The sequence below is a fragment of the Gallinula chloropus genome (genome assembly GCF_964237585.1).
Source record: "Gallinula chloropus genome assembly, chromosome: 11".
NCBI lineage: Eukaryota > Metazoa > Chordata > Aves > Gruiformes > Rallidae > Gallinula > Gallinula chloropus.
This window is the reverse complement of record NC_140096.1, coordinates 8,007,983-8,034,021: the sequence shown is the minus strand read 5'-3', so window position 1 is coordinate 8,034,021 and position 26,039 is coordinate 8,007,983. Positions and strand designations below refer to the sequence as shown.

Here is a 26,039-nt window from a genome sequence, read left to right as displayed (position 1 = left end):
TTAGAATAAGATTTAATCTTAGATTATGGTGCTTCAGTACAGCGGCATTTACAGCCTATAAAATGCGAGCTGGTTGTTGTCAAGATGTTGCACAAGGACCTGTAAAAGTCAACTCACTACAGCTTTCCTTACAGATACATGTCAGGCTGTGCCAACACTGGTACCTTCATCCTCACAACCTAGAATTCAGGTGACAGCTCTCAGCCAAAAATAAAACATACAAGCAGCCAAATCAATCCTGCCTGACTTTGCTCACTAACAGATGATTCAGGCATGCATGTTTGAATCCTGAGAATGTCTGTGCTGAAAACAGTGATGCAGGATGAGGTGATCCCACTTCCCATGACAATGTTTCAGCATGTGGAACATATTCCAGATGCGTAAAATCAGAGGCAAACTTAACATGTGTCCACCATCTGGGTAGAGTTGTAATCCTTTATTTTTGAGTATTGATGAAATTTTAGGCCTGTTGTGAGTTCCATTAACATGAAGTAGAAGTTTAATTTAATATGGATAAATGAAGTGTGGGCGTACTGACACATTAGAAAGAATACTATTACCCAGAAAATTATAGTGGTCTCACGAGGTGGAAAAGGAAACTAAAGAAATGATATTTAGTTAAGTTATACCACTGGGTTTTTGGGTAGACTTGCTTTTGCTTTGAAATCAAGTGCAACAGTATTTTATTATCATGGTTATACCATTATTACAATGTAGTTTTGCACTTGATTACAAATCAAAACCAGGGATAACTATGATAAAATAATGTGTTAACATAATAATCTAAAAAAATGTAATAAAATAAATGTTGCCATAGATTTAGCAAATGTAAATGAGTAATATGGGTGCTGCAGTAGAACTAGTTACTCCCAAGATACAAGAAGCTCTTACTCCAGTAAGTAGTAGAACAATCTTTGAAAAATCATTATGGAAAGTAGATGAAGTAAGATGTAAAGGGAATGTTTAAAGGACTTAACCTTGGAAGCTGTTTTTCCTGACTTCATGCTTGTCAGTCACAGAATCACAGAATCGTAGGGGTTGGAAGGGACCTCCAGAGATCATCAAGTCCAACCCCCCTGCCAAAGCAGGCTCCCTAGGACAGGTCTCACAGTGAGGTGTCCAGATGGGTCTTGAATCTCTCCAGAGAAGGAGACTCCACACTCCCCTGGGCAGCCTGTCCCAGGGCTCTGTCATCCTCACTGGGAAGAAGTTCTTCCACATATTGGTGTGGAACTTCCTGTGCTCCAGCTTGAGGCCATCGCCCCTTGTCCTGTCCCCACAGACCACTGAGAAGAGGTTGGCCATTTCCCTCTGTCTATCTTCTGTTCTCAAAATCAACTCACCATGTGTATAAGGTTATCAAACAAATAACCTTATTTTTGCTGTTGTGCATCTTGGATGGAGATAGACAGATTTTAGTAGTAAAGTAGACTCACAACTTTTGGCTTCTGCTGTGTTAAAATGCAACCTCTCTTGCTGTTCATTGCAGACCAGCTGATCAGAAAGAATCAACAAAAGCTAAACTCAAGATGTCACCCAACAAATTCAAAGTTTAAATAGTGGTGTGAGAAGTAGTTACCATTCAGAACAAATACTCAGATATAAAGACAGAGCTCTGCTGCCTCCTAAAACCAGCCATCGATATTCATGGGTGTCAGACACGCATTTACAGTCTTCTGCATCCCAGTGAGTGCCAAATAGGTATGGTAAAAGCCTGTCATAGAATTTCCATATCTCCACAACACTAAGACCTCTTTCTACAGCTGCTGCTTCTGATAGGGGATGGAAATAGACTTTCATAAAAACAAATGAAACATCCAAAAGTTACCTAAAATAAACACATTGAAAAAAAAATATACATGAGAAGGTAAAAATGGATTGGTCAGGGTAACAACTGGTCTGTCCTGATAACTCCAGCACAGCTGTATAAGGCATCCTGCTGCCAACATGTCAACAGGAAGGGAAATCAAAGAATCCGAAAAACAACGGAGAAACATCAGAACCTTACTGACCATCCTGCCTTGTCCATAAAATCTTGTATCTTAGAGTTGATAGAGGAAGTAGGTATTTCATGTTTGTGTGTTACTTGTTGAACTTTGTAGACTTGAAACTTTTTCCATCTAAGAACCAAGGCAGCATCTCAGAGGAGAGATTCACTTACTAAACCAACTGCTGTCACTGTGCTTATCAGAGTTCCTGCAGGAAGAGTAAAGTTTTCCAAAAAGGAGACTTATTACAACCAGAAAACAAGGAAGAAGATGGAAAAATTAAATTATAAAATAATGCAGGAAACAAACAAAAAAAAAATAATATAGCACATATTGGTAATCACAGCCTAGGCTCCATGACAGGTTCAAGCACAAACTCTCATCTCATTAGCATCTTTAATGACAATTTTGGCAGAAAAGCTAGGGAGGATCCACTCCGTTTCTCTTGTGAGGTGTCCATTCAGAAAAGGGTTGTATTTCATCAATGAGGCAGCGTGCAAATTAGTGCAAGGCAGAGCAATTAGCATGTGGCCCATCTTCCATCAATGTAATTTACATTTAATTACCACACAAGCAGATGAATCACATCAGAGCCTCTTTCCCAGCATGTGCTGATGAAACACAAAGTGGAAACTTAATGCTACTCTTACCAATAGGTTTCGGAAAAGCAAAGTAACCTACAAGGGTGTTTGCAGATAATGAATATTAGATGACTGTAGAACAAGAATTTCAAGAGATATGATATGTGAATTGGAGACATTTAAATCATAATTTGCTGAGTAGAATCTAATGCTATCAGTTCAACAGACAGATGTGAAAGGAAGTAGAAGAAAAATTTGAGATAATTCTCAGTTAATTGACCCTATCCTGGAAGCATTCATAATTCAAACTAATGTATTGCACTGGTATATTTATCTTACAACATATCTAAGTACTTTTCAGAAATTTCACCTTACTTCTCTCTATTTCTTTCCATCTTGTGCAAAGCAGTTGTCTGTATATGTATTGGCCTGCGTAACGGCAATGATTTTTCCATATATTTAAGCTCAAAGACTGAGTTTGCCTACTGCATGCACCTCCTCTAAAAATGCAGTAGTCTGTTCCTTGGGGTCTGGGCATGTCACCATCATTCAGGGTGAACCCCTAGGCAAGAAAGTACAATATGATTGTATTAAGGAACATGAAGGTTATCATATTCCCAAAAGAAATCGTACTTATTTTCACAAAGTGCTGCCCATAATACAATAAAAGCAACAAATATGATAGGATATACACAAATATGCAAAATGCTGACATAAGGCATCTGCCTGCATGCAACAACAGACATCCCAAGTGAAAATACAGCATAACTTTCCAACAGAACAAGGATGAAAGAGTATTTTAATTAGTCGTTATGTCAAGACGGAGAACAGAAATACAGCTGACCATCCTTGGAGTCCTTCTGCATTTCCCCTTACATTCTCCAGTATCTGCAGCTGCAGCCAGCACAGGAAAATGAGCCATATGTTAATCTCTACAACAGACTGCAAGTAGGACCGTTCCTGGAAATTATAACTGCTCATTGGCAAGTGCTGAGAAACACATGCTACTAACTAGTTCCTCATCCCAGTTTCACTCTGCTGGGGTGAGTGAGAAGAGATAGCAAGTTCTCAGCATGAGATAATACGTCCTAGATATTTGGTGTGTGAAAGAGCTGCTAGATTTAGCTGCAGGCACCTTCTAGGAGGGGAAACAAGGGCTTTTATGGTCAAGAGAAGTAAAAGTAATAATTGGTATAGGGTGTTCAAGATGGACAGAATGGATGAAACCATTGAGATGCTCTCCTTTGTTACAGCCCAGGCCAGGCTGCTGTGGTCACATCTGCTTTAAACTCCAGGTCACACATATGATCTAAGTGGAGGGTATTTTATTTCCCACTTTCCTAGGTTAAAGTAACATTTGGGTAAAGATTAAAAGGAGTTGCTATCCTTTCTGCTCTGCTATTCAGTGGAATCTACTATTCTTCTCTCTCTTCCTCTCTCCCCCCCCCCCCCCCCCCTTTTTTTTTCCATTAAAAAAGTCACACTATTCGCAAAAATCAATAGGAGCAGATTGATTCACAGGCAGCTCCCTTGCTCACTGAGCAGATGCTGCTTGAGCACCAGGTTCTGTGGTGTGGCTGGAGAGGTGGTGCACATTTTACCTGGATCTTTTTCCAGCTGACCAAAAGACTGTGGGTATGAGGGAGGCTTGAGATACAGCTGAAGCCAAACCCAGGTGAGTTTTCAAAAGTAGCACCTAGGCTGGGACTAGGATCCCTAGCTAAAATAAAGTCCCTGCAAGAAGCTATCACAGATAAATACGTATATGCAATGATGGAGACTAAAATTAACTCAAACTTGGTAAAATGTCTACAAATCTGGTTAAATACTTTCTTTTTAAAATTTAAGAATAGGGATGAAACACACCTAAGGAAGATTCTGGGTGGCCGTGTCTCACACAGCCCCAGCACCTAGACACGGTGCTGTTCTTCCTTTCAGATGAGGCTGAATCCATCTGTAGGTAACACGTGAGCTGCCTTCATTTTACTTATCTCAGTAGGCCTCCTGGCACCCTTATAAAGCAGCAAATATATCTCTGGAATAAGTTATCATCATAGGGTCTTTCTTTTTATATATAACTACTCCGCTTTTCTCAGTGTCTTGTCTCGATTCCCGGTTTGCATCAAAGTGTGTAAGTTTCTATTTCTCTTCAACTAAACTCATAAAAGTTAATTACAATGAAGTGATGCACTTACAAAGCTACTATAGGTTCTAACAGGCTACTGTCATAAAAAGTAAACCAAGATTCATGCATTTTAAAGCACGTTTATCTTCACTGATCTAGAAGCGAATTGGGCATGAGAAGATTGCACTGACAGCATTAAAACTGCTGCTGTATTTAAACTGGCACCAGTACTTCTCTAAAACAGAAATGTAACTATATACACTACAGATTTTAGGGGCTTTTATACTCCTGTGAATTTTAAAACCCATTGCATCTTCCAAAAGTTTCTAGCAAAAGGCTGAAATAAAAAAAATCAAATTGGATCTAAATCTTTATTTGCGTTAAATAACAGCATTTGAATGTGTGTCATTCAAAATCATTCTAATGAGTCATACTTGAACATAAATGATTTATTTTGGATGGGCAATTCTCAATTACACTGGGCACACAAGACATGCCTATCCAAATTAGAGTCTAAAATATGAAAAATAGCTCCAGGATTGGATGCATTGTACATGCTGTGGATAAATTAGAAAACTACAAGGCCATATGTTCAACTACTGTAAGTAGGAGTTAATCCACTGAAATCATCTAGGCTATTTTAACGTTTCCCTTTACCTTACAGGAACAAAGGTAGACTCTGCTGGTCTTTTCTGCCACATTTGTAGAGGCTGCACCCAAGGTAACATGCTCACTGGGATGCCTCGGTGGTATTTTACGTGATTAAAGCGTCCACAGTGAGTTTTAGGGTGAGACCATATCTCAGGTTGAGCTGTGGATCTGGAAGCAGTGCACATAAACCTGCCTTCACTTAGCAAGAGCCCACAGGTCCCTGCTCTGCCAGTTGGCTTCTGGCTTTTTTTCAGACCACAGCCTAAAACGGTTTAGAGATGATGTGCCTAATTGACCTAGTGACAATGACTTGTGCCCTGGTTGAGCTGTGACAGAGGTTCTGATAAGAGGTTCCCCTGGATAAAACTGCAAAGGGGAAGCAGACCAGTTAACTGACTTTGGAAGAAAAGTTGCAAAGCACATTTATTTCTTACAAAGTACAAAGGTACACGGAGGCTCTGCTTTCCTCACACTGCAGTGGTAGGATTTTCTATTTAAAAACTTCTTCTTGCAAGAAAGTTGAGGTTGGCAAAGAGATGAAATTCTGGTTTTGTAATAAGGTGCTCAGAGATTTGTCATGGCTCTCTGTTGCTACACAGTGACACATACAGAACCTGGCATCCCAGCAGCAGGCAGACCTGAAAGGAAACAGGCTTTGGAAGATGTAAGATATGACTGCAGTAGCTCCGTGTCTTACTAATACTTGGTAATAAACAACAGGACGTGGTGAGTCAGAAAGTCCTTCTCACTCCTGTATTCCTGGGGATCAGGAAAGTCTCTTTGGAATCTCTTTGGGATATCATTTTTCTATTTGGATCGTGTTGCTCAGCAAAATACAATTTCTTTCTCTAAGGTGAATTTGCTTCCCCTGCCTTTTTAAATTTTTAACTAAAACCAACAAAAACAACAACAAAACCCCCTCAACAATCTTGGTCAACCCAGAAGAGAGGAGTTCATACCTGTTCCAGCAGGAAACCAGAAGCAAAAGAGAAAAGCCTCAGGGAGAACCAGCTTCACAAAGTCAAATCAAAGGGAAATCACAAGAAGCTTTTCATCCCAAAGTAGGGTAAGCAAGTGAATGCCCACTGAAATCCACTTTAGGATCAGACCCTGCACAGTCTGGGAGCACATTTCAGCCCTGAATGTTTCACAATGTGCAGCACTAGGTCATCTTACTCAGACAAATGCCAACTTATTTCTCCTACCTATATGCACAATAAAGCTTTAACAGAAGAATGGCTTGTGCTTCGAGTGATGGTGCTGAAACCTAACAAACAGCAATGCCATGAAGGGAGCTGCATTGCAGTTGCAGAAGTGACTTCTTTAGACTTGGAGAAGAGCAGCAATACAACTGGAACCTTTCTAGATGAAAGCATAGTCATGCCAAGAGCTACAGCATGACCAGGTGGGAGAAGTGTAAAGAGGGTTGGAGGATGCAGAGGAGTGTCCCAGCAAAAGCCCTAGTCTTTATGAACTTGCTGCCAATGTTGTCCCTGACTTTAGCATGGTCAGGATGTCCCCTAGTGCATTTGTGCAAAGCCATTCCCTAGGTCCACCTGTAAGCACAATCTTACCTACCTCAAAGCAAAGGAGGCAGTGACACATTTAGAAAGTAAAATCTAGGGTGTTCCTTAGCATTCTTGTTTCAGGGAAAATAAAAATATGACATCTTTTCTACTTGATGGGTCTTTAATCTCAGAATTACAGATTCATGCATCCATGCAGCATTTTCCAGATTAACAGGACTGATTTTATTCAGGCCACTCTGCAAAAGTGTCTGGGTCTGTCAGACCCAGGGGGCAAACGATGAGCGTCTGCAGCATCCCTCACAATCTGTTAAAATCAGGGCCACAAGCACCTTTTCCTGAAAGAGGCCAAGAGTAGCTCCTAGCCTGACAGTGCTGTAATGTACCAAGACTGCTCACACCTGACCTGTCACTGCTAGGCTGAGATGCTCACACAGCCCACTGCCACACACCCTGCTCTTGACTCCATACCCAGGGGCTCTATGTTTCCCTCAACATCTCTGGAAGGCTGCTGTTTAAATAAATCTATCACAAGCTGATTCAAAGGGTGTGCAATCGATAAATGCTCTAGGAGCCAACAGAAAGCAGCCATGCAACCTTTTCCATCATCAGACCTCATCATGAAAGCTACCAGAAATAGAAGACAGTGGAAGTTTCTGAGCCGTGTTCATTGGTGCTGGACTGAGCAGCCTGAGCTCCATCTGCAGCAATATCATCTCCGACAGATCACAGACTAAAGGCTCCATTAACCCACAGTAGGCAAAGTAGCTGGTTGCTTAACAGCAAGAGGTTAGGAGAAGCAAAAAGCCATGTTTACAAATATGAAACATTTATTGTTCTCTTGTGTTTTCTCCTAAAGCTGACATCTGGACAAGATTCTCTTGTCAATGGGAATGAACACAGCAAGGGTAATAAAGAATACCTCTGCCTGCATCAAGAAGCATGCTGAAGCCAGAGCTGGATGATATACATGTGGCACAGGGTGAAGAAATAACAAGAGGCAGGTGGTAAAAAATTAAATAGTAACAGTTCTGCCTCCGTATCTGACAGCAGAAATTAGTCTTCAGAGTCTCATAAACTGATGCTCCACAATATGGATTACAGCTGAGCTGAAATTAGGGATAAAGACCTGACACAAAACTGCCATGCCCTACCCACAATGGGTAAGAAAGGTGCCATTCAAACTCTCTCGTAAGGCTGGTGTCAATTTACTCTCTGGAAAACACTCTTTGTAACAGCAAATTCTTTGATACATCATCCAGAGCTCAACAGTGCAGCAAGCAAGATCAGAGACCTGAGGCAAGGGCTTCTCTGCCCTTCCCCTGAAAAAAGACGTCTTGCCACATGCAGTGCCCAAGTGACAAAGGCAGCTGCAGGGAACAGGTAATGAGTGAGCTGGTGCACCCTGAGAGCTCAGACGTGGCTGTCTTCATGCTGTTGAGATGGATGCCATGAGCTCCCCTCTTGGAGGAAGGCACTTGCTGATCACAGAAACTGGCTCCTGTTACCCACCAGCTCCAGAGAGTCCCCTGTTCACAGCCCATGCCTGCAAATTGGAACCCACAGCTTCATAGCACTGGAGTGGCTTTTGCTGTTCAAGCACACCAAAGGATGGCATTTGAGTTTCTCAGCAGGGGTACATGCTTGGAAAGGTGCTTTCATCCAGTGTTAGAATAAACATGAGAACTTTTGAAGATTTTTTTGCAAGAATAGGGTTATGTTAAAAATACACATTTTTTCAATACAGAAGTTCTACGTTACAGCTTGAAATACAGCCTGATACACCCCAGTGATCGTGTTATTGGCTAAATTTTTAATTTTTGCACAACAGATCATCATGAAGCTGGCAGAATGGGGACTTGGACTCCCACGTGCTGCAAAAATACTTCACCAGCAACAAGAATAATTCCATTCCTCTCCCAGCTTCCTAGGAAAAGTGCTATAGACTTGGAGTCATCTACAGAGCTTTCAGTTTTGGCAGTGCACCATATTTTAATTAAAAAAAAAAATAAATCAGAAAGCAGCACTCTGAGCTGTTTTATGTGCCATGAGGCACACACTCATGATGCTGCAGGTCTCCAGAGCAGTGGCAGGAGGGATGTCCTTGCTCTCTATGTTTCTGCAAGGACAGGCATCAGGTGGTGCACAGCACCAGGCACTCTGGGCTCTCATGAGCTCCAGCAGAGCAGGTACAGGAGGGAGGGAGCTGCACTGAGTAAAGCATTCATTTCCTGAGTGCCTAATGAAGAGTTACAGCTCTCATTTTCAGAGGTGCAGAGCAGTACACCTTGTGGAATGTGACCTTCATGTGCAAACTGGAGTTAATGAAGCCTTGCGGAGAGCCCAGGAGGGACACTCGTGCAGCCATTAGAGCCAGTTGCTAACACCCAGGTGAGTTGCCCTGCCTTGGGTAACAGATGGCAGTGCAGGCACACCAAACTGTCGTGGAGACTGAGGGATAGGTACTGTTGGTCACCCCATAATACTTGCTCTGACTTTGGGCCCTACACATTGCACACAGCAGACACCGTGGCCTGGGCTGGGGTTTGGTGTGGCTGTGTGGTCTCACACACATCGGAGGAGAGACCCAAAAGGTCCTGCCAGACAGATGCAACAGGAATCACTGATGCAAGGAGCTGCCTGTGATCCTTTCTGATGAGGCACAAGATCTCCAAAGACACACTTCAGATGATACTTGGGGTGCACTACCAGCAAGCCCTGCCTGCTCCCCTCCCTCCCAATAGCCTGAAATATATTCCTGGCTGTCACATCCTGCTTACCGTGATAATGCTGCTCATTTACCAGCTGCTGTTGCTGCACAGAGGCCTGCTAAGGAAGGGACAGATTTGCCCTGAGAGAGAGAAAAGCGCTTCCATACAGAAAATACGCCCCAAAGAATTTTTTAGGAGGAATTTACAATGCAAGCCAAGGTTTTACTAACATCTGAATTTTTACGGGACTGATTGCTATTGTATTAAAAGTGACAAGCTTTCTAAATCTGCCCATACCAGTGCAGCACATGCAGAAAAAAACAGCTCAGTTACTGATAAAGGACATTACCATCTTCACAAAGAAGTGATGGCAGGTCAAACGCTGAAGTCTGTTATAATTTAATTTCCTAGAAGACAGATAGATCCTGCAGATATTAGAAGTGATGCAAAGCTACTTTCCAGAGAGCTAAGTGTAATCTTTAGCCTTTCTTGTTCTATCCAACTTCAGGCTGTGACACTTCAGAAGTCAAATCCAGCTCAAAAGTAATGCTTTAACATAATTAAACTAAACCTCCTAACTGACAACAGTCTTTCTGCAGGCATCAGAGAAAAGAATAAGAAAAGGCTCAAATAAGCTAACATTCCTGTGACAATTCTAAAAAACAATCCTGCCTCAATAAGAGTAGCAAGAAAATAACTCTGAAATACTGCAGAGCACTCTGGTCTTTATTTCAAAATGCTTTGCACTGCTCAGATGATGTCACTTTCCCCACTAGTCTGGCCTCTAGTCTTTACTGTGAAAAGTCCAACATAAAAAACGTAACCAAAGCCAAAATAAACAAGATAAAAAGCCCAAACCAAAGTATGGATAATCTCAGATGAGAATTGATGTGTATGGAGCAAAGCCATATAACAATTAAAAGCTAATGGATCCAACTCAAATTGTTTTGGAAGACATTGATGCTAATACAAGTGATGATGTGTAATCACTTGGACATGTAGCATCACTCCCCCCTCTTGCCAGGTATCATCACCCTCACCAGCCCTGACCGCCTGTGCTGACTTCAGGTTTTCGACTCTCACTTGATCAGAAGCCATCAGTTTCCCACCAGTGCAAGCCAAAGCTACGTAGGGTCCTAATGCCATGTCCAAACACAATCAAACAGAGTGTCATCACAGGGTACAATATTTTCAGGGGCTCTGGAAAATCCCACAAGTTAACATTTAACTGCCTACATACAGGGCTCCATATTCAACAGAATATGGAGAGTATCAAAGAGGCTATATTCCAACCCCTCCCCTCACCCCAAGCACAATTTAGACCTTGGGCAGCAGAAAAGAAGCTTTTACACAGATTTAGAGCACACCATACAGAGCCTTGTTTCTCAACAGCAACATGGATATGTCACAACTTAATCCCTTTGTCACATTATGTCAGCAGGCAGTTATTCATGTGGAGGAAATTCTGTAGCAGATACTCAATCTCTGAATTAAAGATTTTTTTAAATGTATTTAATAAACTGGAAAGAGAGTGAACAATGAGCTAGTGTGCTTTTAGATTTCTCAGAATTATTTAGGTTGGCTGAGGTTACAAGAAAGCTGTGGGGAACTTCAAAAGAACTCCAGAGTCATTCTACAAGATTTTCAATTCATTAAGACATTAATCTATATTTTAGCCAACAGCAACCATTTATATCTTTCTATTTTCTTTCTTATTTTCAATGCATCTGGTGGTAGCCTTAGGGTCCCTGTAACTATGTAGTTTGGGTTTTTTAAGAGATTTTAAATAATTCCCACTGTTGTCCGAAGGGAAGCACATCTCAGCAGCACGTCCTCCCGTGCCTACAGCCATCCCGACGACTCCTGGACCAGCTCAGAGTCCACCTGCCCACAGCAGAGCAGATCCCACTCTGAGCATCACCCTGTCATGAGACATCAGGGTGGGCATTCAGAACAGCAGCATTTGCCTCTGGGTGTCAGTCTATGGACCATTCGAACACCTAAAAATTATGTCCTTATAAATGCTGCTGAAATACACTTCTCTCAGGGCAGCAGTGGATCTTTAGAAAGCTCTGGGAGGCTCAGCTGGCACTGGCTCACACCATGCCTGGGCTAGCAGCCTTCAGCTTTTACTCTCACCCCCAGGGTTTTGCTGCAGGCGTTTGCCTTGTCTTCACTGCTTTTATGCCAGCCTCTGACTTTGCTTTCTATTCTCTTTCAGCTGCTCTCCAAGGATCCTGGTTGTAAGCCATAAGAAACTTGTTTTCCCTCTGCTCCTTCCCACAATCCCAGCTCACTGATTAGAGGTAACAAGCACATATGGGAGGAGCAGATACTGCTCCATACCGGCTCCTTTAAAGTGAAGGTGCTGTACCTCTCACATCATTTGTAAGAGCATTATCTTAACAAGGTGAGATTTCTCCTTTCTCCTGACAGTAATCATGTTAATACTTACTATCAATCATATAAATATTTAAAGCCTCACTACAGTATTGAGAGTAGCATTTAGAAACTATCTGTGTAGCCCTAGGAGGGCCCAAATGCTAATGTTGATAAATATTCATGTTAGAAGAACTCCAGGAGCTTCCACTGTGCTGAGAGAAGCTACTGGTGCTCTCTGGGGATGAAGCCTTGGTGATACTGCACTTGTTTTTGCTCCTTGTCTCAGCATGGTGTTTCTGCTCTCCCCTGCCATGACACCAGCACAGGCTCCAGGTACCACTGTACCCACTGGCCAGGCTTGGAGGGCTCCAGAACCCTAAAAAAATTCAGCTGACCTCATTGCTAGCAGAGCTGTGCACGAGCAGCAGTTTCTACTGGAAGCAGCAAAGACAGTTAAACTAGCTGGAGAAGAAAGGGAACCCCTCAGACCACCCCAAGGTGTGTAAATGCACATCCAGCAGACCAGAACCAGAGGAACAATGCTGCCCCAGTACAGAGAGGACAACAGCAAAGCAGTTCAATGAGTGGTCATGGACAACATGTCCACAGGTCATGGGTTTGGGGTTTACCATTGTTGGAGATTACTGATGGGTTTTAATAACAACGTGTTACTTTAAAATAATGCAGGGTGATCTCACCAGTTCACTATGTCAGCCATAAGCCAGTGACCAGATTAGATAATAACTAGCTAAAAACTCAGCCAGAATTATGTCAGAAGGGGAAGACTGTTAATTAATCCAGGTGGACTGATACAGTCCCTTACACATAAATGACTGCAGTGATGTGTAACTCACAACCACGGATACACTGAAAGAGTTAAAGAAACTCCAGTATATGAAACATCACTTTTTGAGAATACAGAACCAAAAAAACCTGTATTCAACTCCTTGTATCCTTTCCACACAGCATTTGGGTTCAGGTGCTTGTGGCTGCTTAGCAGCAGTCAATACTATCCCATGCCCTGAGAGTCACTACTAGAAATCACCAGGGAAAAAAAAAATAAATTAAAAAATAGTAATAAAAATTGACAGAGCAGATGGCCCCAGCTGTTAAAGGAGCATGTTGATCCTTGCTGCAGCTTCAGAAAATACCTGGTGTGCAGCATGCCCTGGCACTGCTGAGGAGATCTGCAGTACAAACACCCCAGGCACCCTCCCATCTGTACTTTTGGGTATCAACTGTGCCCATAAACCTATTCAGCAACACCTTGTTCTTGTCTTGCCTGATCAGGTCTCTCTGCAAGATGTTCCCTGCTGATGGCAAGTGCCACCCTAGAACAGCAAAGCAGGGTTGGGTGAAATGAGACTGTGGAACAGGCTGTTTGACAGCTCTTTCTGCTCCCCTCCCCATTTCCCTCTGTGTGGGGAATAAACAGCAAAGTCTGCTGAAAGTGCTCAGCACATCTCTGTCACCACATAATAATGATGATAATTATCAATAATAACAATAATCTGGATGTAAAGCTGCTCCAGCAGTTGAGGCTAATGGATGCTGAATCTAATACCAGCCTTCCTGGAAGCTGTGCAGGCCACCAGCATTACAGGGTTTTTTGAAACTCAAAGGGAATTCTGGGCACCTGGAGCTGCAGATGAGTGTGCTGGCCCCTTGGTGGGCCACAGCTGTGAACCTGTATCATGATAATAAAGAACTTCTAATATCTTGTACAATTTCCACTCAGATCATCTGATGATATTCTCTTGTGTTCCTTCACTAGTCCCAGTAGAGAGTAGTCTAGTAGTATAGAGCAGCCCTCTCTTTCTTGCCCATAAACACTAAACCCACTTGCCCCTAAACTGCTCTGAGCTGAGGACTCAATCTCCCTGTGTTGTCAGAAGCTCCATGACATGCAGAATACCTGACTCCCTATCACACCAGTATTTTTAACTAATCAGAAGTTTCTCCACTGAGATTGAACATGGTGTTAATTTCTCATTTACTCTCCCATAAACACGTTTATTAATTAGCATACCAATTTGTTCAGTTCTTTAGGAACTGCATGCTATGGAAAACATTCTAAGCTGTGAAATGCAAGTCATTGATTAGTGCAAGACATTTAAGAAAGACTAATTGATAAATGTATCAGAGCACTGACTAATTGGTGAAAAATCTAGCATGATACATCCTGTCATCCCTTCCTTTGTAATAAGATTCTTGAGTTTACTGACAACTTGATTTTTCCTTCTTTTAATTAAGAACAGAAAACCACTGAAAACCAGAAGTCTTTGTGGAAGGTGTCTATTCAATTTTCTGATTATGCTTGGACTGAAATTTACTTCATCTACCTCATTAGTCAAGAAGTAGGGAAATGAACCTACTCTGCAAACTAGAATTCATCACGGAAGCTGAGAACTGATGTGGAAATTAAAAGCAATTTCACCACACATTTAATATATATATATATATATTTTTTAAGGTCCCTGTCCAATCAATTAAAAGTGGCTGACACATCTGGAGAGGATATATTGTATACATTTCTCTGTACAACGTATGGCAGCTTTTAAAGCAGCCCAGTGTCATAACACTATGTAGAACACACCGGGTAAAATATACAGAAGAAAAAGGACTGAACATTCACACTTATGTCTCCAAGCAGTAATGCTCTCCCTGATAGCCTGTGGCCATAAACCCCACTTACTCTCAGAGGAATTTTGCTGATAGGAGAGTATTTGTCCCCTTAATCACTAATACCAGTTCGTGTGCTGCCATGTCAAACAGAATATAAAACCTACTAAAGCATTTGTGTATGTTTGAATTTCCTGGCCTCTAGCTCTTAGAAGTCCACTGTCCTACCAGGCCCTGTGGCACCCAGAGAGCTTGCAGGCTGCTGTAAGAAGAACCATTTTTCCAAAAGCTACAGCTCAAAGGAAATTAAGCCAAGAAACCCCCTATTACAGAATAGACCAGATTTTGTCCTCAGAATCGGTTTGTGCAATGGTGCAGAGATGCTGCCTATGACACCAGATAAAACAGACCCAGTAATAAGTGATGGATCTCGAGGCTGCCAGTTATAATAAGGGCATTTGTTAAGGCTGTAACTCTGCTAAGAGCCTTTCCCAGCTGCTTCTACATGTTACCGTAAGAGCTGGTCCCCCAAGCTGAGTATAATATACAGGTACCTGCCTTCCCTCCCTGCCAAAACTTGAAATAGGAGTAGGACTCTGAAGAGCTTGGTGACTCCAGCACATATGAAGCTGAGAAGACACAGCTGTGTTTGGTTCATGTTGCATGTAGTGATGAGTGACAGGTTTAGCCTGCTTTTCAATGGTGCTCTTGCATGCACATTCATTTACGTGAACCATCAAATGCTGAGATTGTTGACATGCCCTGTTTGTCTTCTATATTAAGTGACTTTTCTAGATGCCCAGAAAAGATGTAAAGAGCAGCAATACCCTTGACACAACCTCAGTCTTTTTTCTTTCATCGTTTCTCAGACATATCCAGTTAGTCCATGCCCTTTAGCTTCTGGGTAGCAAAACAAGTGTTTATGTCATAGAATCACAGAATGGTTTGGGTTGGAAAGGACCTCAAAGATCACCTAGTTTCAACCCCTCTGCCATGGACAGATCACTTCACTAGATCAGGTTGTCCAAAGCATCATCCAACTTGGTCTTAAACCCTACCAGGGATGGGGCTTCCACAACCTCTCTGTGCAATCTGTGCCAGGGCCTCACCACCCTCATAGTAAAAAATTTCTTCCTAACATCTAATCTAAACCTCTCAGCTTGAAGCTATTGCCTCTTGTCCTATCACTGCACTCCCTGATGAACAGTCCCTTTCCCACTTTCCCATAGGGCCCCTTTTGCGAGAGGGGACAGACTTTCCCCACTCTCTCTGGCAACCCTCTCTCCCTGCTGCTGCAGTGCCACAGGCCTAGCTCCTTATTTCTATGATTAACAGCCTAAGTAACATAGAGAAGTGATTTCACAGGGATCCTATTCAAATCAGTCCACAAGTACCTCTGAGGCTTCTTTTTCCCCAAAGTGGAGCTTTTCCTCTTCCCCTCACAAAGCCTGAAGGCAACATGTCTGCTTTGGTCCAGCCCAGCAAGGGAGCAGTGCCAGCACAGCTCCAGCAGCCTCCTGGCTTCCTTGAAATAACAGCAGATATTCGCATTTCTCACAGGATTTCCACAATTTTTCCATTCTGTTCTGAAATAGTATTTTTTTTGGGAAAAATAAATTCTAAAAATCTATTTAGTGTCATTTGCCTGCAGAGAAGTGTTTAGGCCATCAACAGATAGTAGCTGTGCTCTTGTAGAAAAGAGGAATAATTACAGTTCCTCTTCAGATCAATGATACTTACTTGTCTCTAAATATGCAGCATAGTTTACACCTTTAAATGACCTTAAGTAATCATTTTCTAGGCAGAACAGAAAATCCATTTCCATTAGTTTCCAAAGACTCAGAAAGTATGTATGTAGCAGATCACTTCTATAAATTCACCTTTTTAGAGTCACTGGGTAACCCAGAATTTATGCAAGTCCAGGTCAATCAAATAATTTAGTATTTATAGTCTCCCTTTCAAGCTCCAGGGAACCTGAGTAAAATGCTAAAAATAAAATACACATGTTGTAATACGAAGAAGATTTAGATGTGGAACTATTCTGACAGCCCAAAATAAAAAGCTTTATGCATAAGATCTCAACGGCTAGGTCTGTACCTAAATCACATATTGATTTAGCTCACTGTAGACAAGTTATATAAGCTTTGAAATTATGTATGCTTGATCAATGTGTTTTAGAAATGAATCTGTCTGACTTAATCATTTAGTCCAGGGAAGAAGTCACATAAATATCCCTACATTTTACTTTACAGGACAGTAAACCAATTACTAATCAAATCTGTAAGCAAACGACATTATTTTTTTCCCAAAAAATATCAATATTAAAATATTTTTCAAAGAAAATCCCAAAACAGACTTCAAGAATGATTAAGTGTTATCTATTAAACACACACACACAATTATATTGATATGTGAGTATGCAAACTTGATGGTCAGAGGTAGGAGGCAAATTCAATGCTCCTTTGTAATATCCAGGGGTAAATAGTCCCAGCACCACACTGAAAAAAATCAGATTTGTAGTCTGAGGCTCCAATTCTGGCTCGATTGAGAAAGTTGGATGTGTGTGATAGTTTTACTCCTTTGCAGAGCAAACAGTGATTCTACACCTGAGTGCAGGAGCAATGCTCGGCTTCAGCACAACCAGACCAACCCTAAAATGGTTGGGGAGCAACACCTGCTTACACCTGTATGCAGAACTGTTTGCAAACAGGAAATCTTCTCTGGTTAGAGCAGGGAAGTGAGGAGCAGAAAGGCAAAATCACCCCCTGGAAAGCGTAAGGCAAGTTCAGGTATAAACGCCAAGAGCAAAAGCTTTTATTTGAGTGCCAAATCTACTAGTCCAAACCTCCTTCCTTAACCACACTATTGCTCAGATCCCACTGACATCAGCGGGAGCTCGAGGGCTGATTCTGACCTGGCTTAAAGTTCAACCAGTCGCAAACACATTCCTTGGCTTTTCCCTAAGGCCTTGTTTCCTAGCTAACTTTGGGGCAGTCTACCCAAAGGTTAAAAGCTGACTCACTCTTGTGGCTTTTCTGGGTGGCTTTGGCAATAAAAACCAAAACAAAATATGTCAGCACCTTTCATGGGTCACCCCCAGCAGTGTGGAAACTCTGCTCCCAGCAGAGCATTGCCCTCACCCAGCAGGGTGTGAACCTTAGCACAGATCCACACCCAGGTCCACAATGACACTCCCCAAGCTACCGATGGGTGAAAATTTGGGCAGATTGCTGTAGCATTGAGGGATTCCCTGCAAAAGCATATAGTCAAACAGGGAGGCAAGCCACTTACCATACAGGACTGCAATGAGTGACACGGGCATGACCAGGATACCCACCAACATGTCTGCCACCGCCAAGGACATCAGGAAGAAGTTTGTGGCATTCTGCAACTTCTTCTCCAAGGACACAGCCATAATTACCAATATGTTCCCCCCAATGGTCAGCAGGATGACAACCAGGATCAGGAGAGCCGGCCAGTTCTTCTCCCTCACAGACATCCGAGAGACTTCACCCTTCTCAGAGGCATTAAGAGGATCAGATGTAGGCAAACTCTGATTCAGAGTCAAATTGCTGCTTAAGGACCAAGCCATCAGACCACCATGCAAACTAAAATCCAGCGTAACAGACACGGTCGTTAAGCTGAGTAATATTCCAGTGCTACTTAAAGTGCTCATCGCTGGAACTAGCTTCTCTGTCTCTTACCCGTGCCTCAGAGATGATTTCTTTTCCAAACTGCGAGTCCAAGGCAGATGCCGAACTTCACAAAACCTGAGCCAGAAAATTATTTGATCTTCCATAGTGAAATAGACTTTACAGAAGCTAACGTGGAGCTCTTCTAGTTTCCTTGGGTGTGATGGAAGATGACTGCTGACCAGCAACCTCAAGGGAAAGGAGACTTTGCAATCTCCAGCTGGTTTCCAGGTTCACCATTCTGAAAAGGAAAGGAAAAGTGCATTCTTCACTGAAATCACAGTGTATGCAACATCATCTTCATCCCCATGCAAATGACATTCTTATTCTCTCCCTTCCTGCTGGCTAGGATGTTCTCCAGACTGCAAGTAATTTATCTTATGGGTACAGACTATGCCTACAATTATGGGGGAGAGAATCGCATCAGTGTGCTCTGGCTGGTTAAAAGCTGATTATCACTAATTAAATGTTTTGTGAAACCTGCAAAAGCAAGTCTGAAGAGCAAAATATGTTTCAATTGATAGCCACTTCACAGATACTCTGTCGCTGTGTAAAATAGTAATTGCACAAAATTCCAACCAATCCAGACAGCGCAGCCAAAGCACAGCGTAAACCATCACCTTAAATGGAAGTCTTTGGATATATTTTGCATATTTTGAGATAAAGTGCAGGTGTTATAAAAAACCCTCAGATGTTAATGATTAACTCTCCTATAAACAAACTACAGTCATCATTATTATTGGGAAATAAATGTTGGATAAGATGCAATATATATATTAGGTAACATTATACGCTGCCAAACCCTTCAAACAAAGAGACAGCAAACAGTTAAAAGAAGAGAAAGGACAAACTTCCATTAGAGCTGAGCAGTTATTTCTGCTCTTCATGCATTTTTGTGTCGCTGTGCTTTCATACTGACCACCAGTACATAGCTGGGCCAGCAAGCCCAGTTCCACCAACCTGCTGCCCAGGACACAAATATCAGCATGCTCGTCCCACAGTCAGTAGGATACATTTCCTCAGACTCTCTTGCATGATTTGCGCTGCTTTACAAATTAGTTGACAGTGAGGGTAAGTCAGATTATGTCCCCTGACTGCTCATCTAATACAGGTCAGAAAGCATCACGCTGCTGCCTCTGAAGGAGTCCATTAGCCTCCATTGACCCAATTCAGCAAATTAAACACACTCTTAACTTCAGGCACATGCCAACACCCACTGAGGCTAATGGTATGTATTCCCAAAACTGGCTAAAACCCATCCTCAGGAACCCAACCATTTTGTCTGCCAATCCTACACAACTGATGGAAACAGCGGCTTTGCATTTCCATTGCATGGGAGTCAGGACCCTAACCACCATGTACAGCAGGGGACTAAAAGCACGGAAGGAAAACTGTTCATGGAACATCAAAACCCCTCAAACACATTGCATGGAAACAGATCAGCAAGTAGAATAAAATAAAAAGTGTGCAACTTATGTTGAGCATATTGAGAGAGGCAATTGTCCCCTTCTACTCTGCTCTGGTGAGACCCAACCAGAGTACTGTGTCCAGCTCTGGAGCCCTCAATACAAGAAAGACACAGACCTCTTGGAGCAGGCCCAGAGGAAGTCCATGGGAATGATTGAAGGGCTGGAGCAGAGACAGGATGACAGAGTTGGGGCTCTTCAGCCTCAGGGGGACCTTAATAGGCCTTCCAGTACCTGAAGGGGACCTACAGTAAAGCTGGGGAGGGATGGTTTGCAAGGGCATGTAGTGACAGGACGAGAGGCAATGTAGACTAGAGCAGGGTAGATTTAGATTAGACATGAGGAAGAAATTCTTTACTGTGAGGGTGGTGAGACCCTGGCACAAGTTGCCCAGGTAGATGATAGAAGCCCCATCCCTGGAAATTCAAGGTCAGGCTCGATGAAGCTCTGAGCAATCTCACCTAGTTAAAGGTGTCTCTGCTTACTGCAAGGGGGTTGGACTAGATGACCTTTAAAGGTCCCTTCCAACCTAAAATATTCTGTGATTCCGCCCTAAATTTTTTTTGTAGCCCCCAGGAAGAGAGCTGTTCTATCACTATTAAATGAATAACTAAATAAAAAACAGATTTTAGCTCTTGAATACACTGGCATACATATGACACAGCAATTTCCTATCCAGGGATCAAAAGCTAAGAGTAATTCATGGGATTATATTAGATTTTATGTAAAATAAGAAGCACTCATAGTCCTATAATAAAATGTTTAACATTCATGGAGGTTTTGGAAACTTACTAATAGGCTTTATGCACAATAACATTTCTTAAACGAGCAGTGCGTACAACGAACCCAGATTTGCTTCTGCATTATAGTTAATTACTCCCAAAGGGTCTCTAAACCTCATATTTAGGAAGAAGTTTTGCACAATGTGCAGAGAAAATAATTTTGCAGCTGCACATGCAGATGAATTAGAGAGTAGTCACTGGACCATTTATTTTACTAACTTAGCTGGTCTAAAAAAAAATTCTTTAGAAAGTTTCAAAATACTTCTGAGTATATTATTTCAAAACAAAGCTTCTAAAGTAAAGTTGTGAACAAAATTAACCATTTACCTAAATCAGCTTTCCACAGTGAAGGAGACACTAGACTTCGTGTCTCCTGAGCTTTGCTGTACAGGACACCCCCATTAAAGCCAGTGGAAATTTCTGGGTCTCCAGAAACTCTCTCCATGATTCTTGGACACTCCTGATCATGCCACAGTATTACTTTGTCAGCATGAGCAGAAAGTTCACGTCCTCATGTTTGGGCATGGTCGGACAGCAGGATGCCCATTCTTGGTCCCATTTTTACCCAGGTCTGAGCTCTTGGAGGCTTTGGAGAAGGATGCTACCACCACTCGTGCCATAGATGTGAATGAATTTGATGTTACTGGCATGTGCTAGTTTGGGTTGCCAAGGGAACATGGGCAGGGAGATGCCTCAACTCTAGATAATTAACAACAAAACCAAACCATCAACCACACAGACACACACAACCGCACTGAAAAACCCCATACCAACCTAACTTGAAGATAAGATTTCTGAATTAATAATATCTAGTTTTACAACAGCTCATGATTGAATTATGAAATGGTCGGTAGGGTTGTTCTCTTGTGCATTTCTCAAACTTCTTTTGGAATAACATTTTCTTCCATGAATGATGTTGCATCAGACAACAGAGATAAAAGAAAATATCAATAGGCAGAATTATCACTAGCTTATTCACTTTTACTTTCAATAATAAAATGTAAGTTATTTGGCTACTAAAGTACTGCAAAGCATGGGCTTTCAAAATTATACTAGTCACTAAATACAAATTGCTTTGAGTTAAATTATCCTCAGGAGAAAAATAGGTTTTGTCAGGTCTAAGAAAGTGAGACTTCAAAATTCATTTGCTTGCTCTAAATGAGCAGTTTTCAAACACAGAAAGACTTTGAGTAAAATGCTTTCGACATAAAGTAAGTTCTGCAAATCTGATACACACTAACTTCTCAGCAAGAAAATTATACTTTTCTAAAGTCTTTCAGATTTCTGAATAATCCCCACCCCCCATCAGCAGTTAAAAATTTACACGTTTTACATGCAAGAGTAAAATTATGCTAGGATATTGAGAAACTAGGTTTTTTTAAATGAGGATTATGATGGTAAAAATGAACCTCAGACTTCAGATTCCATCTTTGTTATTAGAAGGAATTATGATTGCTTTTAAAACTTGGCCCATTCACCTGTCTATTATTTGGAGTGACTAATGAAGAAAACAATAGAATCATTGTTATTCTTCCCAGAATAGCATCAGGTTCTTTAGTGGCAGGAAAACCTTGGAGAGGACATCAGGGTAATGAGGGTTTTCAAAGTGGTATAGATTTTATCCAAGAATATAATGGTGACACCACCACCCCCATACCACCCAAACAACAACCCATCTTAACTGCCTTAAAATCAATAGAGGAAGCATTTTCCATATTCATTTTCAAAAATGATATGTGGGACTTTGACTACAGGAATGCTCAAGATGAGGCCCCACCTTCAGCATTTTCCAGAGGGTTAAGTTGAAGAGAAAGAAAAGCTGTGGTGTTTCATAAGTCTATTGGTGGGGCACTGGGAGGTCCACACACCTCTGGGTGTGTTTAGCACCATTACCCTTGCTAAAAAGAAAAGAAAACAAATAAACCTTTATTGGAATAAACACAATTATTTTTTCCCTTGAATTAAATACATTTGTCTTTAGTTGTTTTACCCTTCAAAGCTCAGAACACTTTCTCCTGAAGAAAACCAGGTGCCTGCTGAGAACTTGAGACTTTCCCCGACCCCCAGCCAGGCTCCTGCCTCTGGACAGACTGCAGAGCTCCTGTGCTCTCGTAAATCATTTAATAACTCTCTGGGACTCGTAGCCTGAATGTTAACAGTATGCATTTGAAATTGGGTAAGAAATCAAGACCTGTCAATTTACCCCAAAAAGAGAGCCCGAGTCTCAGGCAGACTCAGAGAGGGGAATACTCTATTAGTAGGTGGTAAGTCTTGATTTTAAAAAGCAAAAGTACTTCATGTTCAAAAGCGATGACTTCCAGCAATATCCTCCCTGCAAGAAAAACAAGCAGTGCCCAATGGCTTGCCAAAGGCACAGAGGCCATCTGTGAGCAAAGTATTATTATTTTTTTTCCCCCTCCTAAACTATCAGCAGTATTCAATTCCCTGAGTTACAGTCACTTTCCACTGATAAGCAGATGAAAGCCAACAAGTTGCTAAAGATCAGAAATATTTTTTAAATCAAAAGCTTTACCTTCAGCTTTGGCTTCGATGGTAGACCTCCATAAGGGCAAAAATACACCTGAAGTGAACTGAACAGCAAGTATTGCATTCTTTGACAGGAAAAAAAGCTGCAGAAAGTTCACAGCTATCTGAGCCAGACAGCTGACAAATTGTTATAGCCCTATGAAACCCTTCAGAAAATGGCAAATAATTATAAAATTATACAATAGGATACACAGCTGAAGCTCAAGAAGGCAGATTTGAGGCTACATGCTTGACTCCAAACTCTGTATTTCCTGCTATTTGCTTATTTACTAATTTTTTTAATGTATCACCAAATTAATTTTCATTATTCTTTGAACAGAAGGTTGCTTTAAAATATGCCTTTTCATTACACTCTTGCAAGGCCCACTTCAGTTCTAGTGACTGAATAAAACTGTATCTTTATATTCACAGAATTTTGCATCTTCAGCACTTGCAATTCACCTTTCTCCCTTTTGTAGCAGCACTAAGAGAGGCTGAGAGAAGTGGGGCTGTTCAGCCTGGAGAAGAGGAGGCTCAGGGAAAACCTTATTGCCCTCTACAACTACCTGAGAGGAGGTTGTGGTGAGCTGGGGATCAGCCTCTCCTTGCAGATAGGTAGCAATAGGGCAAGAGGGAATGGCTGCAAGTTGCACCAGGAGAGGTTCAGGTTGGAAATGAGGAGAAATTTCTTGTCAGGAAGAGTGGTTAAGCACTGGAACGGACTCCCCAGGGAGGTGGTGGACTCACCATCTCTCGGAGCGTTCAAGGAAAGATTGGATGAGGTACTCAGGGACATGGTTTAATTAGTAATACAGGTGGTAGGGGGGTGGTTGGACTAGATGATCTTGGAGGTCTTTTCCAACCTTAGTGATTCTGTTATTCTGTGTAAGATGCATCCTGATTTCTGTGCATATGTATTTTTAAATGACATGTAAGAAAACAGCAAGTCTGATGGAGACCACTAAGGTGACTGGGGCTGAAGCACATTAAATATTGAGTTTAGTTTAACACTGGGTTTGGTTCAGCCCAGAGAAAAAGAATTCAACAGGGATGTACTTGCCATCTACAGCTACCTGCTGTGAGTTTCAGAGAAGACAGTGAGACTCTCCCAAGAACTGCACAGGAAAATGACAAGAAGCAACTTTTAATGTGATAGATCTAAGGAAATCACATATAGAACAGGGACAACCAAAAACACCATAAATCACAGTAATGGTAATCAGATAAAGGAAGTGGGTCACAGAGAGACTCTAGGACCTCCATCCTTGGAGATGCTCAAAACACAGCTGGGGATTACCCTCAAACACCTTCGTTAGTCCTGCCCTTGAACATGGGGCTGGACTAGGGAACTCCAAGAGATCCATTCCAGCTAAATTATTCTACAGTTGGTTCAGGAATGTTCTGACAAAGCTGTGCAAGCTGAGGGTGGTTTTGAGCTCCTATCCCTGGATACACATATCCTTGTCCCTATTACTCAAGCTCAGGATAAGACCAGCACATCCTGTCCCCTTTTTCTTCCTCAAGGCCAGAAATAAAACTGTCTGCCAAGGTGGGAAAGAACAATGATGAGGACCCCAGTCTGCACAATGTGGGGAGCAGGACCATATATATAGCTGCACCAACACATGTCCCTGTCACACCACAGAGATGCACGTGGTGATGCCAAGTCCTCACGTCTAGTCACCTGTTGAGGTTGCAGACATCTGAGGACCCTGTAGTTCAAGTATGTTCTGCAAAGTGGCACTTGAGGAAATCCCCAGCTCATTTCAGTCACTGGTAGCACTAAGAAACCTTCCTGTCTCTTCAAAGCAGTCGATGCACTGTAAACACAGAGACATGTTTTCACAATCATTTCAGTGGGAAAAGAAAAATCAAAACCTAATGATTATTCTGCAGATACACACTTCAAAATTAACTGAAGATGCAGTCCAGAGAAGAGCTTATGCCTTATTTTAAGTATTCAAATACTTTCCAGACCCTCTCTTGAACAGGGAACCACATTACTAGGACTTTGATCAGTGATTTTCTTTCCAAGGAAGTATTTGCTACTTCCATATTTCTATTTCACAAGAAACTCAGGAAATTTTCTCAGCAGGTACTAAAGATAAATCAGTGTAAAAAAGCAACAAACAAATCAAAACCAACCACAACTTAATAAAACCTTCGGGAAACCTCCCCAAACACAGTTTTTTACCACTGCTTTTTAATTCCAACACAGAAAATAACTATTTAATTACTTGCAAACTAGAAAAGAATATTTCATTTTTTCCCACAGCAAGAGGAAAATGGATTTTCTCAGACAAGTGCTCGAGTAATGATATTTTGTGGGGTCATAATAATGAATCACTACCATTCTGTCCAAAACCAAATAGCGTTAATTTCCCTGCTCTGTATCTTCCCTCACACAGAATCAAAAAGGCATTAATTTCTTTTCCAGACGTTTCAAGGCAATACAAAACACACAGAGAGATCTTAATCTACCTTCTGGCAGCAAGACTCACAACCTTATTTTTTATTTTACCCTTGGTGGAAGAGCACCTGGGAACACCTCACAGGAAGATGTAGATACTCTGCCAGTCCCTGCAATGATAAACTTGCTCTCTTGGCTCAGACACACAAAAATACTACAACAGAATAAATCTGAGTCTCATCTCATAGTGTCCTGACTTCTTGGAATGATTACACCGCAGTTACTCATATATTCTATGTGTGGGTATTGTTACAAACTGCCTTGGGTTTTTGGTTTGTTTTTTTTTTTAAAAAAGAGCACGTCCCCAGGAGCTGAAATTCACCTCTGTAAAAAGAACAGCTGAGCATCCCTCAGCCTTCTTGGCAGGTATACTTTGGGATCTTTATTATTGTCAGGGATGTTTACCTGCCACTGTGCATGGAGTTACTTGTGAATTAAAATTTGGATTTTTGCTTCAGTCTTATTGATAATATAATGCTGGTATTGACTGCTTGCAGTTAAGAACTCAGTGCTTGCT

The 26,039-nt window shown here is 41.7% G+C and overlaps 1 protein-coding gene across 1 annotated transcript in view; it reads right to left on the bottom strand.

The window, feature by feature from the left end:
* HTR2C (5-hydroxytryptamine receptor 2C) overlaps window positions 1-18,262 on the bottom strand; it is a gene marked incomplete at both ends in the record, with an annotated part of 41,498 nt that extends 23,236 nt beyond the window's left edge. Inside the window, one exon of the mRNA XM_084269163.1 lies at window positions 17,878-18,262. Within this exon, the coding sequence (XP_084125289.1) occupies window positions 17,878-18,262 (385 nt within the window). The remainder of the gene's footprint in view (window positions 1-17,877) is intronic.
* Window positions 18,263-26,039: the final 7,777 nt, after the last annotated feature.